The sequence below is a fragment of the Lonchura striata genome, chromosome 15 (assembly GCF_046129695.1).
Source record: "Lonchura striata isolate bLonStr1 chromosome 15, bLonStr1.mat, whole genome shotgun sequence".
Taxonomy (NCBI): domain Eukaryota; kingdom Metazoa; phylum Chordata; class Aves; order Passeriformes; family Estrildidae; genus Lonchura; species Lonchura striata.
In genome coordinates, this window is record NC_134617.1 from 13887947 (window position 1) to 13903047 (window position 15101).

Below are 15101 nucleotides of genomic sequence, written 5' to 3' on the forward strand. Positions count from 1 at the left end.
GGCAATAATGAGATGAGATTCTACTCCTCAGGCATTTTGGGGGTGGGGGCTCAGTGTGACTCCCGAAATGCAGGGGCTGGCTCTGGGGTGGTCAGTCCTGGGCAAAGCACGCTCACATGTCCTGGAAGCAGAGCTGGGCACTATAGCTGGGGGCTTTGCTGCTGCCTTCTGCTAGAGCAGAACCTCCTCTAGCTTTGAAACTGAAGTAAGGCTGCCTTTCTCACCTGAAGAACACCTGAGCGATTTAGGGGAAGCTATTAGCAAAACCTGGAATCTGGCAGGGTCCAGCATTCTCCGAGTAAATGGTCTGATGTGAGGACAGTGCATGGCATGGCTCTTCAAGGCCCATTGCAGGAAGAGAAGAGCAAACTTAATTCTTGATGTGAGTGAAAAAAAAAAGGTGAAACACCACAGGCAGTGTTATCCACCTGCTTGGAAAAATGGAGGAGAGTTGAGTCAGTTTTGAACTCTTCCATAAACTTTCTTATTCGTGTGATACCTATTCAGAGACTTAAGGCTAAAGGCTGAAAGTCTAAATCTTGTGTTAATTAACTGCATGAAAGGGCTGAGCTTTCCAAGTCTTTTGCAAAACCAGTGAGAAAAGGGGTGGCTGGAATTGTTGACAGGGATGCATTAATCTTTATTCAGCTTTACACTGTAGCACTCTGCTGTACAGAGCTCACTTTACTGTTGTGCACTTTCTGTATTCACCCCCTTGGCCCTGAGGTGCTGGGGGGAGGTGGTCAAGACTGAGGCATTCTGTGTTGGAATGACTCCATGGCATTGGGAACTGAGGGAGAAGGAGAGGTTTGGTGTGTGGAGACCAGCCTGCAGTGCCTTTCCCTGTGAGCCAGTCCCATGTAAAGGGATTCCCAGGGCAGCATTTGGTGTGTAAAACTAAAATAATCAGATTTAGGAAGCCAGTCAGTGGGGAAGAAGTTATTTTCCTATTAAAACCATGGACTAGGAGGTATGAAGGAGAATTGAGGAAAGAAGTTTTGACCTTGCTCTAGCACAGCCTGTGATCCACAGCACTGCAGGAGCCTGGTCCTGGCCTGTGGCAGGAGGGAGGATGGATTAATCTGGGAATGCCAGTGTTAAATGGATCCATTTGTGTCAGGTAGTGACTGATACACTGTGTTACAGGTGCTAACCTCTATTCATGTGGATTGGCCTATGAGAAAAAGGTCTGGACGTTCTATTTCTGTCCAGTGGTTCCATGGGAGTACCAAGATGAGAAATGCCATTTGTGGTAGTGTCAGAAAAAAAAAAAAAATCAGTGCATAACTGGGCCTGAAATGACACAGGTGTCTCAAAGGACTGGGGTTACCTGTAGCACCCTCTGCTGTTGGCTTAAAGTCCTTATGGTATTCCAAAAGCCTTGCACACTTTTCCACCAGTTTATTCAAAGCTGGATTTAATTCATTAAGTGGATTTGTGAGGCTGTAAAGTAAACAACACCAAAAAAAAACAAAAACTGAAAAAAACAAACTCAAACCCCAAAAAACCAACCAGAACCAAAAATTGCTTTGTAATAAAGAAAATATGCATTGGAAGCCATAAATTGGCTTGGGGGCATGTGCTTGTCTAAGTCTATGTGAAAGAAGCAGCACTTCTGAAAAAAAGCCTGTTTTGGAGAGGAGTGTCCTGCTCTGCTGCTGTGGGGTTCCAGCTGCTCCAGGGGGACACATGGCACCTCCTCACTCTTGGAGCAGGGCTCCCTCATCCCTGAGGATGAGAGCCAAGGGCTGGGTACAGCCCAGCACTCGTTAGCCACGTTGGCAGATGGAGTGCTCCAGACTCTTGGCTGCAGCTCCTCTCCACTGAAATGTTCACGTGAAAAGATGCAGAATTTGCAGGTTTCCAGGGAGAATCTTTTTGAAACACAAGAAATTTATGTGAAATAACACCTCTGTGCAAAACTTGCTTCACCTTCTTTGGTTTCTCTTCCCTATCTTCTTTTCCTTATATTCCTGAATATTACTGCTCTTTTGAATCCTATAAATCTTTCTCTCCATGTTCAGCTAGTTAACCTGGTCTTTCTGGACCTGCCTTTTCTCCTGTGTACACAAACATTTTGGATTTAGGTGGTTTTTTTGTTGTTGTTTCCCTCTTGGTATGAGCTCTCCAGGTGGGATATGCAGCTCCACATGATGCATACCTGGCCAGAGCTGCTCAGCAGTGCTTGCCCAGGCTCTGCTCTCTGGGTGCCTGGGAGCAGAATGATTGCTGCCTGCCTAAGGGTGTCTTGCAGTTATTGGTCCATATTTATAAGTTCACTAGAATTTAGAAGTCCTGCTGCTTCTGAACGTTGCTCATCATGTCGTGGGTACCTCCCTGCCTTTCCAGGGCTTTGGAAGCTACTCCTGGCATCTCCTGCAAGGATCTGTGCCCAAAGAGGTGCCAGGGCAAGCAGCTGTAACACACCCGTGTGTAATCTCAGCCCTCACACTGCTGCAGGGCCTGGGGAATAGATGGGCACTCACTGTGCAATGAAACCCTCCCTCAACTCCACCACACAGTCTATTCCTCCTGTTTTCCTGGGTCTTTTTGTTCTTCAGGGCAGTTTGGCACATTCCCTCACTTCAAGGCCACCTCTGAGCTCAGTCTGTCCTACCTGTGTCCCCTCTGTCTTCAGAAATGTGCTGTTGCTTAACAATACCTGGCAGGGGAAAAAAAATGCAATTCAAGGGGAGGATAAGAAGAAAAGCTGCTGCTTATCCAGCCAGTTCGTTTTCATTAACACCTGCTTTTGGTTTTCCTCTATGCTTTCCTGATAGGTCTAACCACAGCTGGAGGGACGGCGCTGAAGGTGGCAGGTGTGTCAGCTGCAGTGTCAGATGAATCTGTTGCTGGGGACAGCGGGGTGTACGAGGCATCTGTGCAAAGGTAGGCATCAGATCTCTCTCCAGGACAAAGCCAGTCACAGCTTTGCATCAGGCAGCTACAATACTGATGGTTATGACCTTTGCTTGTAATTTGGTGGCTGAAGTTCTCAGTTTCAGGTTTCTTAATACTTCTGAAAAAACTATGAGCAGGTTAAATTTGATTATCAAAATGACCTGTGCTTCCCTTAATAGAAGCAGCTGAGGGGGAGCTCACAGAGAGGTGTTTGAGCAGTTTGTGAAGGTGCTGGTCAGCTGTGGGTGCTGCCTTGGCAGGGGAAGGTGGAGACACCTGGTAGGTGGAAAGCTCCCTCCTCTCAGTCAGTGAGAGGGGACTTTGGGGTGTTTAAGGAAGCAGCTTGAGCTGCCCGATGGATGTGCAGGGATGCAGTTCCCAAGTGCATGGAGCAAGAGCAGGATTGATGCCCACAAGACTTCTCCCACTAAGGGCACAGCTGGGAGTCCCTGCTCTTGCTGGCTTCCTGGATTGACTGTGGGGGCTTTGTCAGAAAGCTCATTGGAAGGTACTGATCTTATTGGTACCTGCCCCTAATGTGGGCTTTCCTACTGTTTTTATTAGCATTGAATTATAGGGTTGTTAGTTGTGAAACATAACTGTAGAGGTGATACATCATTCATCTCAGATTTCCCTGTTCATTAGTTATCTTCATTAATTCTCTAGATAAATTAGTAATTTTTATGTTTTCAGCACAATTCACTTTGACAAGGGAGTGCAGTGCTTCAGTAAATTGAGCTCCTGGGCTGAAGCAGTCAGACAGTTGGGTGTCCCAGGGCCTCTGTGTCCCTTCAGTGGGGTAGGGAGCTCTGTGGAGAGGGGGGTGGGACAGAAGGCATCCCATGCACACTCACATGTCTGATGCTGGTGTTGTTTGGGTTATCAGCTGCCAACCCCTGTGGTGCCTACAGTGTCATTTTGGTGCCTGTCCAAGTGGTGAGAGGGTGGGATGAGCCACCCTCTGCAGCTGAAATGTAACAAAATGCAACAGAGTGCTAAGCAGTAATTTGGAAAACACTTAGAAGAGAAGAATGCTAATCCTGTTTTCATGTGCTACAGCATAGCCTCTTGAGTCAATTAGACAATGAATGTAGTTTTGGAGACTTTCAGTGCATAAAACTTGGGAGGAGGAATACATTGAGAGGGAAATGATGCAGAATAGCTGTTTCTAGCAAAGCCAGGCAGTGTACTCTGTCACTTTTAATGTGCTTAAGAAAGTTTGATTTCTTAAAGAAACAAAGGAATTACTTAAATCTAATAAAAGTTGAGAATTTTTGCTGTCATGATGCAGGACAGGATTGCAGTTGTTAAGGCACATTTCTCTTGCTGGGCAGTCAGCCGTTTTTACTAAAAACCAGTCAAGGGAACCCTTTAAAAATCCCCCACTGCCTTATTTTTCGAGTCTTTTGTGTGGCTTTTTTTTCTTTTGGCAGTGAAGAGGGAAGGCATATGACTTTCTGCTGATAAGCACTGTAATACATACCTCTAAGGCTGATTGCACTTACTTCTTAAATGGGCTTTCTTTTAGCTGCTAATTTTACAAAATCCATATACCAAACCACTGAATGGAAGGGAAAAGATCTTGTATCACCTAAATGCAAACACTTCAATAAGAGGCAAATCAAATCCTTAATTGTTGTTGCTTCCTTTCAGACCATGTGTGTCAGAAGTGATGGTGTTTGACAGTGATGATACAGAAGCAGTTGGAACAGCCAAAGTGCAAATTGCAATGAGGTATGTGCAACATATTTTACTGGATTTGCTTTCCAGTGGGAAGAATGATAAATGGAATAGTGCTTTCTGTGCTGTTTCCTTCTTGTGTCCTGTGGTATGAGGGTGCAAACCAGCAATAGGAGCACTGGCAGTGCTGGGCTGGAGAGAGCCTTTGGCTGGATTGCAGAATCCTTAAGGGTGCAGCTTGGGTGGGGAAATCTGCTGAGAATAAGTGGCAGTCACAATTCCTGACCTCATGTGGATCCCATAGTAGTGGGTAAGGTGTAGGAGGGCAGGCAGAGAGACATCCTCCTTTAATGACTTTTTGGAAGTTATGTGGGATTTGAGAAAAAAAAAATAGTGCAAAACTCATTTGTCATTGGCCATCCAAAGCAAAAGATTACCCATTACATCCTCACTGTTGTACTTCAGGTATTTTTACTTGTAACTTTTTCATACTGCAGCCATTAAGGTCTCTCAAAAAATTGTAGCTACAATGCAGCAATTTAACTAGTCCCCAGGAAAAGCAGTGTGTGCTATTTCAAATCTACAGCCCATTGTATCTGAATCCTTAAGTTCTGGATGTTCTGGACTGTTTTATATTCTGGATGGTCTGGTAGCAAAACTTGATGTAATAGGAAACTGGTGTTGTTTTAAACTGTGGGCATGTCATGGTCACATTATAGAGTTGTCTTGTTTGTAAATTTTTTGTTTTGTTTGTGTGGAGTAGTCAACCACAGAGTCCAAGGCAGAATTGTCTAATAATAATACTTTTCTGTGTGTTTCTGATTCAGATATGATGACAAAAATAAACAATTTGCAATACTGGTCATCCAGCTGAGTAATGTTTCAGCACTGCTGTTACAACAAGATCAAAAAGTGTAAGTAGGTGAAACAAACACACTTGATATATTTGTGTTGTATCCCAGTGAGAATGAAACTGAGATTGGCTTATGAGTTTTCACACTTAAAAATTTACCTTTCCTGAAATGTTTCTATACTTTGTGTGGTGACACTTATGAACTAATGAACCTGTAAACTGAAATAAGGTGCAGTTTCTTCCTCAAAGGTCTGTATTTGCTAGGAAGGGACTTGCCTGGAATTAGCACTGGCTGGTGAGGTTCTTAATTGTAGCAGTGCCTTGAGCACCTGCATCAAGTGAAGAGGGAGAGTTTGTCCTGCTGCAGAACTCCTTGGACACCTGCACAGGGTTATGAAAATGTGCAGCTACTGCTAGACTCATTCCAAGCACAAGGTCTTTAACTCAGCTGTGTGCTGAATAAGCTGACAAAAATTTGATGCATTTTTGCTGTTCCTACCTACAGAAGGGTGTGAGCAGTGTGACAGGTTGCACGGATGTAAACAACCATGTGAAACAGGATCCCATGATGTCTGAGTAGGAGCTTCAGAAGGATGAAGTCTGTGGCAACTCGTGCCACTGCACATCTCTGATGCTGTGACCAGAGGTTCCGTGTAGGGAGCGCTGGGCTCCAGGACAGCTTAGATGAATGGAGACAAGAGATCTCTGAGGGCTGCTCTTGGGGTATCAGGTTTATTAGGAATGGAGAAAGGTCCTGCCTCAAGCTGCCAGATGCAGCACGTGGCGAGGCTTGAGGGGATGGGGAGAGGAGAGACAAAAGGATGCTCTAGGAAAGGGTGGAGGTCCTATGAGGGGCAAGTTCCAAGAGGAGGGGAAGTTCCAAGAGGAGGGGAAGTTCCAAGAGGAGGGGAAGTTCCAAGAGAGCGTCCGGCCCCCCGGAGACCCCTTATCAGGGGGCTTCAAGGTGGGCTGGAACAAGGCTTAGGCCCATGGGGTCACAGACACTTGATGCTTCAGGGGAGGGTTACAGGTGCGAGGTGAACCGTACATTTTGTGGGGTGAGATGGAACAGTCCATTTGACTTTTGGACTTGCATGTAGGTAAGGGTATTGTCCAGCCAGTACGGAGGATTGTTTTCATCCTGGCTGTACTATTATGAATAATTATATTTATCCATCCTTCCCAACAGTTCCGTTTTCCTCAGCTGGCTGCAGCTCCAGAGAACGGGACAGGACAGCAGTGTCTGTGTGCTCAGGCTGGCTCTCACTGGGGGTTTGGGGGAGCTGTAGGGCCGTGCTGACAGTGCTGTCCCCACAGGAGCATCCGCGTGGCCGTGCTGCCCTGCTCGGACAGCAGCAGCTGCTTGTTCCGCACCCGGCCGCTGGACGCTGCGGACAGTCTCGTGTACAATGAGGTGTTCTGGGCTTCCATCTCCCACCCGGCCCTGCGCCACAAGACTTTAAGAGTCGATGTTTGCACTGTAGATAAGTCTCACCTTGAAGAGTGTTTGGTGAGTATCCAGCTCTCTTTTAATAACTCTGTGTTTGTTTCCTCTTTTTAATTAGACACGATGTTACACTCTTGAGGGATGGTAATTTCTGTGAAAGGCTTCCTGATAATCTTTAGCTGTGTGGTCTCTCCCCCACAGCATTCTTTGCAATGACAATTTCCATCAGGAAAAACAATTACGAGATAAATGTTCTGTTACAGAACTACCTTGTCAGACCACTAGATATTTCTCCTTCATGATCTGATGTCAAACTCTAACTAGTTTTCTTCCTTTTGGAAACATTCTGATATTGCAATATTGAGAACCAATTACTTCGGTTTTGGATACATCAGGTGGTGTACTAAATGTAATTTATTAAATGATGACAAGGCAGATGAAGAGAAATAGAATTTACAAAGATAAAACATCTGCGTTTGGGCAGTGATTTTTGTCAGCCTTGCAAATTTCTTGAAAGGCAGTCATCCTCTCCTGTTCCTTTCTCTTTCTCTTTGAAGCTGTGGCTGTAATTTCTCCCTCCTGCAGGAGCACTGTTTGTACTTCTGGATTCTTGTTACAGTGGAGCTCTAGTTAAACACTTACTACTTACATTGGAAGCCCTTGGCAATGCTAAAAATAATGAAACATAAAGCATCACCAGTAGTGTTGAAATGGGATAAACAGGCAGTTTTTATTTTTGTTAAATTTGCCAAAATTAAGCAGCCCTGGATTTTCATTCTGATTTTTTCTGACTGGTGTGGTAGTTGTTCATTTTAGTATTACACTAAAACTATGTTTTTGCTCTCAATAGGGTGGAGCACAAATTAGCCTCGCTGAAATATGTAGATCCGGAGAGAAATCAACCCGTTGGTATAACCTCCTCAGTTATAAATATCAGCAGAAGCAAAACAGGAAAAGTAAACAAGGAAACAGCCACTCTGAAGTACCCTGCACTGAAAAAACAGTAAGAACAGCTGCTTAAATTGAACAAATCTCTTCTAAGCAGGACTAGCAGGAGGGTTTGTGTGGCTGTTACTATAGAGAAGGCTGCTGTGTTTATATTTACAACTTGAATGTGTTGTTAAGTGCAGCAAAATAATTAACTTGATTCCATATATGCCCTTGTCCTGGGCTAAACACTTCCTGAGATCTCTGCTCAGGGAGCTGAGGGATGTGTCAGTGATGTGTGAGCTCCAGCCTTCCTGCAGTGCTGCCACAAACTTGCTGGGCAAGTCAAGGCAAAGTTTGTACGTGCAGGGCACAGGAGGTGCTCAGCCTGGAGCTGCACAGCTGCAGGTGCTGGGGCAGCTGGGCCAGCTGTGCTCGCAGGGCTGCCCTCAGCTCTGTGTGCAGGGGGCTGGGGGCTGCTCTGGGGCTGTTCTCACCACAGAGGCTGGGCACTCTGCAGTCTCTGAGAGTCATTGCTTCACAAAAAGCCTCTTTGTCTCCTCAGGACTCTGTCTCAGCACTCTTAGAGCAGACAGCTGTTGAACTGGAAGCTGTGGAGAAGAAACTGGAGGAAAGCAGAAGCACTTTAACTAGTGGAGAGAGCTGGTAGGTGCCATCCCACCATCTTCTTCTTGTGGAGTGATCAGAGCATTTGGGTGCAAAGGGAAAAGCCTGTGGGAGGCTTCTTTTGCTGTTTTGGTGAAAAATCCTGTTTTTTCTGTTCTGGAGGCTGTGCTTACAAAATGAGAACAAAACTGATAAATGTTGAAAATTGTCAGTAGCACTATGCTAATTTTGTTATTTGTACAGTCTTCTATGGATGCCCTGAAAACTGCACTCCGTGGTGCAAGGCTTTGCTTGAATTTTAATGTGGCTTTTCTTTATATGGTTCAGATTCAGATTTCCTTAGAGAAATCCAACATTTGAAATAGAAAGCAAGCCTGACCAATGGGATTGATGGAGAAGCCTACTGTGAGTTCAAGGGAGCTGAAAAGGGTGTTAAAACAATGCTTTAGTTTTGTTCAGTAACACTTTTAAACTAAGATTTAATGGTATACTGAGACCTCAAGATGCACTTGCCCTAAACTCAGACCACATGGCTGAGCCCTCATCTTGCTTCTTTTGAAGCCAGATCAGGATGAGGGTTTTGGCAGTAGTGTGATCTTTTGGTGCAGCTTCTCTCCTTTCTAAGCCTGTGTTTGTGTATTCTCAGTGGCTGCAGGGCCTGTCAGGTACACCTGGCTGCCTTGGGGATGTGTTTCTGTCCAGCAGCTTACAGGAGGCACCTCCTGCTCCAGCACCAGAATATTGTCCACAATAGGCCAGTTCAATAACAAAGCTGTTCTTTGCAGGCAAGACGAAGATGTTCCTGACCTGGAAGAACAGGATGAGATCAGTGAAAATGAAGCAGAGGAGGAAGAAGAATTCTGTGCTGGAAAATCACTGTGGGATACAGAAGAAAGTCTGAATTCCCAGCTGCACACAGAGATAGCAGTGAAGGTACAGTCAACGGCCTTTTGAACAGAAAGATGATTTAAGCTTCCATTGCTTAGCTGACTGGGTTGTTGCTGAGCTGAGCAAGGCTACAGCAGTTATTTGAAAGTGCACCATTGATGATTAAATGTTTATCTACCTGAAATATTTGTAAATAACTCTGTGTGACCATTTTGTCCCACAGCATCATTTCATGCCTTCTTTTTGCTGCTCATAAAAACTGTTTTCATTAATGTGTTTTTGACTAAACAGTGTTTTTGACCTAGTTTAGTTCTGAATGTAGCTGTAGTCAAACAGGATTGTGCTGTAGGAGCTGTAGGGAGCAATGCAGTTAATGCAGCAGAGCTCCAGGAGTGAAGTGTCAGGGCACACTGCATGAGAAGAGCTAACGAATGTCTGGGTTTGAATGCAGCAAGCACAGATGTGACACCAGCTGCCCTGGGCACATGGAAAGCTGGCATTTACACTGCACTGTGTGTCTTGCAGGTGGATAAAGAGACCAACACAGAGAGCCTTGCACAGTCCTCGACTGTAGTTCGTCCAAAAGACAAAAGAGCAGCAAATCCACCCCAAACTCAGTTTGTCAGGGGTAGCACCATCATCCGCTCCAAAACATTTTCCCCAGGACCGCAGAGTCAGTACGTGTGTCGGGTAAGGAGGATGAAACCCTGACCTTCTGAGTGCTTGTCTTCACTCAGTCTGTATTTCTCACAGCAACCCAACAGTGCTTTCTTCTCTCCCCCTCTGACTTCAGAAGTTGCTCTGTCCTCACCTCCTGGACAGTATCTTGCTTTGGAACTAACAGCATTAAGCACAAATTTATCAGATATATATGTGCATGTGTATTTGTGGCACATGCAGCTTGTTGAGGTGCCCAAACATAGCTGGAAGGGCTGCTGTAGGGCAGTGAATAAGCTGCATATTAAACAGTTTCCTGCTGCTTGAAGTGTTCTGTGCTAACTCAGTTAGCTCTGTCCACCTGACTTCAGATGAGGTGAACATAAATCCTTGATAGAAATGGAAATGTAAGTACCTGATAATATCAGCAAAAAAAACTGTGGAAACCTGAAAGTCACCAGTGTGCTCTGTGTGAAGGTAACTGAACAGGCCATGTGGTGGGTCAGATGTCACTTCCCCTGCTTTGAAATGTTTGTTTACAATTGTTTCCTGAAATGAAGGTCAGAATAAACCATAAGCATCTTGTATTTTAAGTGGAATTGGCAAACAAGCAAGCACTGTCTTTTACCACACACGACCTGTCCCACTTGGGCAAGCCTTTAATGCAGCTGGGCCGACTTGCTGTGTAGGTTCTCCCTGGTACAGAAGCAGGTGTTTCCAGGGGAGCAAACCTTACTCATTCTGCTGGAGTGGTACAGGTGCTGTGTCCCAGTACATGCAGATCCCAGTGCCTGTTCCCCTCCTCTCCCAGCTTTGAGAAGGGACATGAGGGAATTAAAATTAAGCCCTGCTTCAGCTGAGCTCTTTGTAAGGGTTTACAGACAACCACAAAACAAGGCAGGCTGTTTGTAATGTGGCAAGTCCTCAGCTCATAAACCCAGGGGGAGAGCTTTCAGTTAAACTTGCCTCTTCCACCACTAGTTTAAAATACAAGTTATAGAAAAATATAGATTAGAGAAAGCAGAAATCTCTAATAAAATAGTCCCATGTTTTACATATGCTAGAGAAGAGTATTATTTTTACTACTGCTTACAGGTTATTTTTCTGGGCTGTTTTGCCCAGTCTGGTTACTTGCACAGGAGAAGAGCAGTGGGGCAGAGACCCCATATCATAGCCTAACTCAGTGTCTCCTTTGCTCACGGCCTATTCCCAAAAAGGGACAAAGCTCAAGGCCTGTGGCAGGATCTGGCTGTGCCAGTGCACGCTGTGTACTCTGACTGGGGTGACAGCTGTGTGCCTTTCACAAAATTTCACAGTTCTACTTACAGCAACCTCTGGTCTCGCTGACATTGTGTGTATGCACTGCTTGTATTTCTTTCATGAAAGATTTGTGATTTTCACCTTCCTTTTCAGCTGAATCGCAGTGATAGTGACAGTTCTACATTATCCAAAAAGCCCCCCTTTGTTCGGAATGCAATGGAGAGACGAAGTGTCAGAGTGAAACGGGTAAGAACATTGCCATTTTATTTTCCTCTAACACAGACACATGCAAAAATCGTAAAACTGTTTTGAAAAAAAAATTTGCGAACATAAATCAGTTGCCACATCCTTTCATTCACAACCTTTTCTTTGTGTGCGAGAAGTCTCTCAAGCATTCTTTGAAATACCAGATTATGACAGGAATGTTTACGTTAGAACTCAATTAAAACATTTAATTTAGGAAAATGGTTCCTGCTATTTTCTATCTTGTCAGATTAGTAGCACAAACAGTTTTGCTGTGTCTATTGTTCTGAGAGTCTTAAGTATTTATAATAAATTTGAGGAAGTGGAAAAGAAGATGAGAACAATGTCTCAGATGCTCAGGTGACCCTGTTGTAGTGATGCCATGGCACACAATAAACCCCTGTGCACATTGTGATGGCAATCACGAAAATTCCCCCAGGATACTGACACTGAACTCCTAAGGAGATGGTTTTCTTGGGACAGCTTGTGTTTGAATCTAGCAGAAGGCAATATGTTACTGGAAAAAGGAATCACAGGTTTTTCTGCAGGATTGTGGGTTCATCTGCAGATGAAACATTAAACTTAGAAGGAAGGTGTGCAAGCAAGACTTGTTCGATTTGGAGACGCTGCCAAGGGAGAACTTGAGCAGAAGCACAGAAATGAAAACAGTTATCTATAAGGATTCTTTGAGTTTGTGGTATGTGTCTCAAGACAGACAGGATCAATAGAGATGGTTTGTTTGAAGAAAAGCATTAGAAAAATGGGTCTCACGATGTGTTTGGCACTTTCTGGGTGGAGTGGTTGGGACAGTTCTCCTCAGTGTGTTCACACACCCCTTCTCTTCCAGCCTTCAATCAAGTCCTTCGGTACAGAGCGCCTGATCCGCACCTCACTGGACCTGGAGCTGGACCTGCAGGCTTCAAAAACCTGGCACGACCAGCTGGTTCAGGAGATCTCAGTGCTGAGGGAACTGAAGGAACAGCTGGAACAAGCTCAAAGTCAGGGTGAAAAAGAGTTGCCACAGTGGGTGAAGGATGATGAGAGGTTTCGACTGCTGCTGAGGCTTGTGGAGAAACGAGTGAGTCATACCTGCCTTGGGGTTTCATTCCGCTCGGTGGAGAAATGGAGAAACTTCAGAAACAGGGGGCTTTGGACAGTCAGTAAATGAAGCCTGAGCACTGTTAGTCACTCTTGTGTGCCTCATACAGCTCTATCAAGCTGTAGTCCTGAGCCCTTGCATTCACCAGCAGAGAGATTTGCTGCCCTGGCAGAGGTGTGAATATGAGGAGTCACAAATGCCATCTGTTCTGCCAAGTGTGTCCTCCCAGCCTGCAGGAGCTGTGGTGTGTGGTGGTTGGCACTTACCTTACTTTACATCACACCCTCCCCCATGCACAGGGCTCCTTCTCAGCTTCTGGGATTTCTCAGCACCTCTGCTGGCACCAGGCAGAGACCAAGCTATGCTGGCACCAGGGCTAGGAGGCAGCTGGTGTGAGGTGCTCTTCAGGGTACTGTGTGTGCTGATCTTCTGCCTTAAAAGATCTATCAAGAAGATACAAAGAGAGTACTGACAGGAGGCATTATTCTTAACCACAGGCTGGAAGGACACCTTACATAAAGCTCTCTCTCTCAGAATGGTTGTCAAACTTCTGTTTAGCTTCTGTGGCTTATGTCTTCCAGAGTCAACAGGTTCCAGACCCCTCAGACCTGCACCTCAAATACTGCTGTCTGTGGAGGTCATTTAGGATAAGATAATTCCTCCTGGAAACACAAACAAGTCTTCTCCATTATTCATTTAGGTGCAAAATCCAGAACACAAGTGTGAGTTGAAGGCTGATAAAATGATGAGAGCTGCTGCCAAGGATGTCCACAGGCTGCGAGGGCAGAGTCGAAAGGAGCCTCTGGAAGTGCAGTCATTCAGGTAATCACAGGTACAGGGGAGAGAAAACTGACTACTGCCATGATTTTTCTGTGGATGACTGAGGTGCTGATGAGGAAGGCTGATCTCTGCAGAAGTAGCTAATTGTTCTGCTTAAATAAGAACTTCTGTATTTTCATATCCAAGTATAAAGTCTGCCTCAGGGAAATTAGTTGCAGCACTGCACATGATGAAAGCAACCAGCATTCTCCAAGTCATTCCCCACCTGGCAACAAATTCTTTAACACAGAAGCAGCCCTTTGCTTTCCGAAGTAACAGACCCAGAAAAGTAAAAGCCCTGAGCCCTACTGAAATGGCTTTTGGTAAGGTCAGTATTGTGGCTTTAACTCATGTCTGATAAATAAATAAAAGGTGTAGGTTGTGAGAGGATGTACATCTGCTCCCTGTGGGGACAGCTGGTGGGATAAACTCTCCTGTGGATGATGGACATTTCTTGCAGGATTTCTGTTGCATAACAACTGATCATCTTCTTTCAGAGAGAAAATGGCATTTTTCACACGGCCAAGAATAAACATCCCAACGCTCTCTGCGGACGATGTGTGATCACCGTAAAGTATTTGCTTTCTGGACAATTCTACAAATGCAGATTGGCTTTTGAAGTTATTTATGTGGTATTATGAAGGTACCAAGGCATTTGTATATTAGAGCTTTTGTCAGTATGTGGATGTTTCGAAGATTTTTAGGTTAAAGTTATATCATCACAGAAACCAGCATTAAAGTGACAAGATTGTATAGTTTGTATATTTAGGAATGTATTTTTGGGAAATAGAATTTTAAATAAGAACAAATGCAGCGTAAGGTGCTGTTATTCTTAAATAATGCTGTTTAGACTTTTTGTACAGCTCTACCTTTTAGAGGTTTTACTGCAATAAAATAAATTTGAAGGAACCTCACCCCTACCTTCTATGATGTTCTGCATCGGACTCTCCTCTGAGTGATGTATTTTGTACCCTGTGGGGAATGCTGGGAGCCAGCTGGGACTCCCAAGTGCTGTGAACGAATTCTCTGTGAGCTGTGAAGCATTTGTGTTTCCTGCCAGGTCATAAAAGTAGGTGTGAAGCTCAGAATACTTGCACTTTTAACGTTTGTACTACAGCTCATGTCTGTAATGGGTCTGTTAAGGTAACGTGGGGAGCCCATTGAAACCACTGCTGTGGGAGGAGGGCTGCAGGTTTAAAGTCCATTTTAGGTTTTTCCAATAAAGTGACCTTTCTGGACAAACCTGCCTTCTGGCTTTTTGTCTTGAGTGGATCTTCTCATCCCCTGGCACCTAAACTGGGGTTCTTTTGTGTTGCCAGCTGGAAGCAGGTACCTTTTCACATCTTGTCACAATGCTGTAATGGACACATTTCATATAGTCATGGAGTATGCTGAGCTGAAGGGACACAAGGATCATGCATTGCAGCCCTATCCCTGCACAGACCCCCCAACAACCCCACCCTGGGCATCCCCAGCAGCTCCTGGAGCTCTGGCATTCCCTGGGGAGCCTGGGCAGTGCCAGCACCCTCCGGGGGAAGAACCTCTCCCTCTCTCTGGCCTAAACCTCCCCGGCACAGCTCCAGCCATTCCCTCGGGTACTCGCTGGTTTTCCTCCCTGCCTGGATTTTGTACCCACCTAATGGGGATGGGGCACGTTTCAGAGGCCAGGGTGGTGACACGGACTGGGGGCCGTGGGAGGC

General features: G+C 45.2%; 1 protein-coding gene across 3 annotated transcripts in view; it reads left to right on the forward strand.

The window, feature by feature from the left end:
- Nucleotides 1-14643, forward strand: part of WWC1 (WW and C2 domain containing 1) — a 66185-nt gene extending 51542 nt beyond the window's left edge. For all 3 annotated transcript variants that reach the window (XM_021528623.2, XM_021528624.2, XM_077786706.1), the window contains exons 12-23: nt 2781-2889; nt 4555-4635; nt 5409-5495; nt 6752-6944; nt 7732-7884; nt 8374-8474; nt 9221-9368; nt 9849-10013; nt 11394-11486; nt 12331-12561; nt 13283-13404; nt 13899-14643. In XM_021528623.2, coding sequence (XP_021384298.1) covers nt 2781-2889; nt 4555-4635; nt 5409-5495; nt 6752-6944; nt 7732-7884; nt 8374-8474; nt 9221-9368; nt 9849-10013; nt 11394-11486; nt 12331-12561; nt 13283-13404; nt 13899-13965 — 1550 coding nt within the window. In that variant the 3' untranslated portion in view covers nt 13966-14643. The remainder of the gene's footprint in view (nt 1-2780; nt 2890-4554; nt 4636-5408; nt 5496-6751; nt 6945-7731; nt 7885-8373; nt 8475-9220; nt 9369-9848; nt 10014-11393; nt 11487-12330; nt 12562-13282; nt 13405-13898) is intronic.
- Nucleotides 14644-15101: the final 458 nt, after the last annotated feature.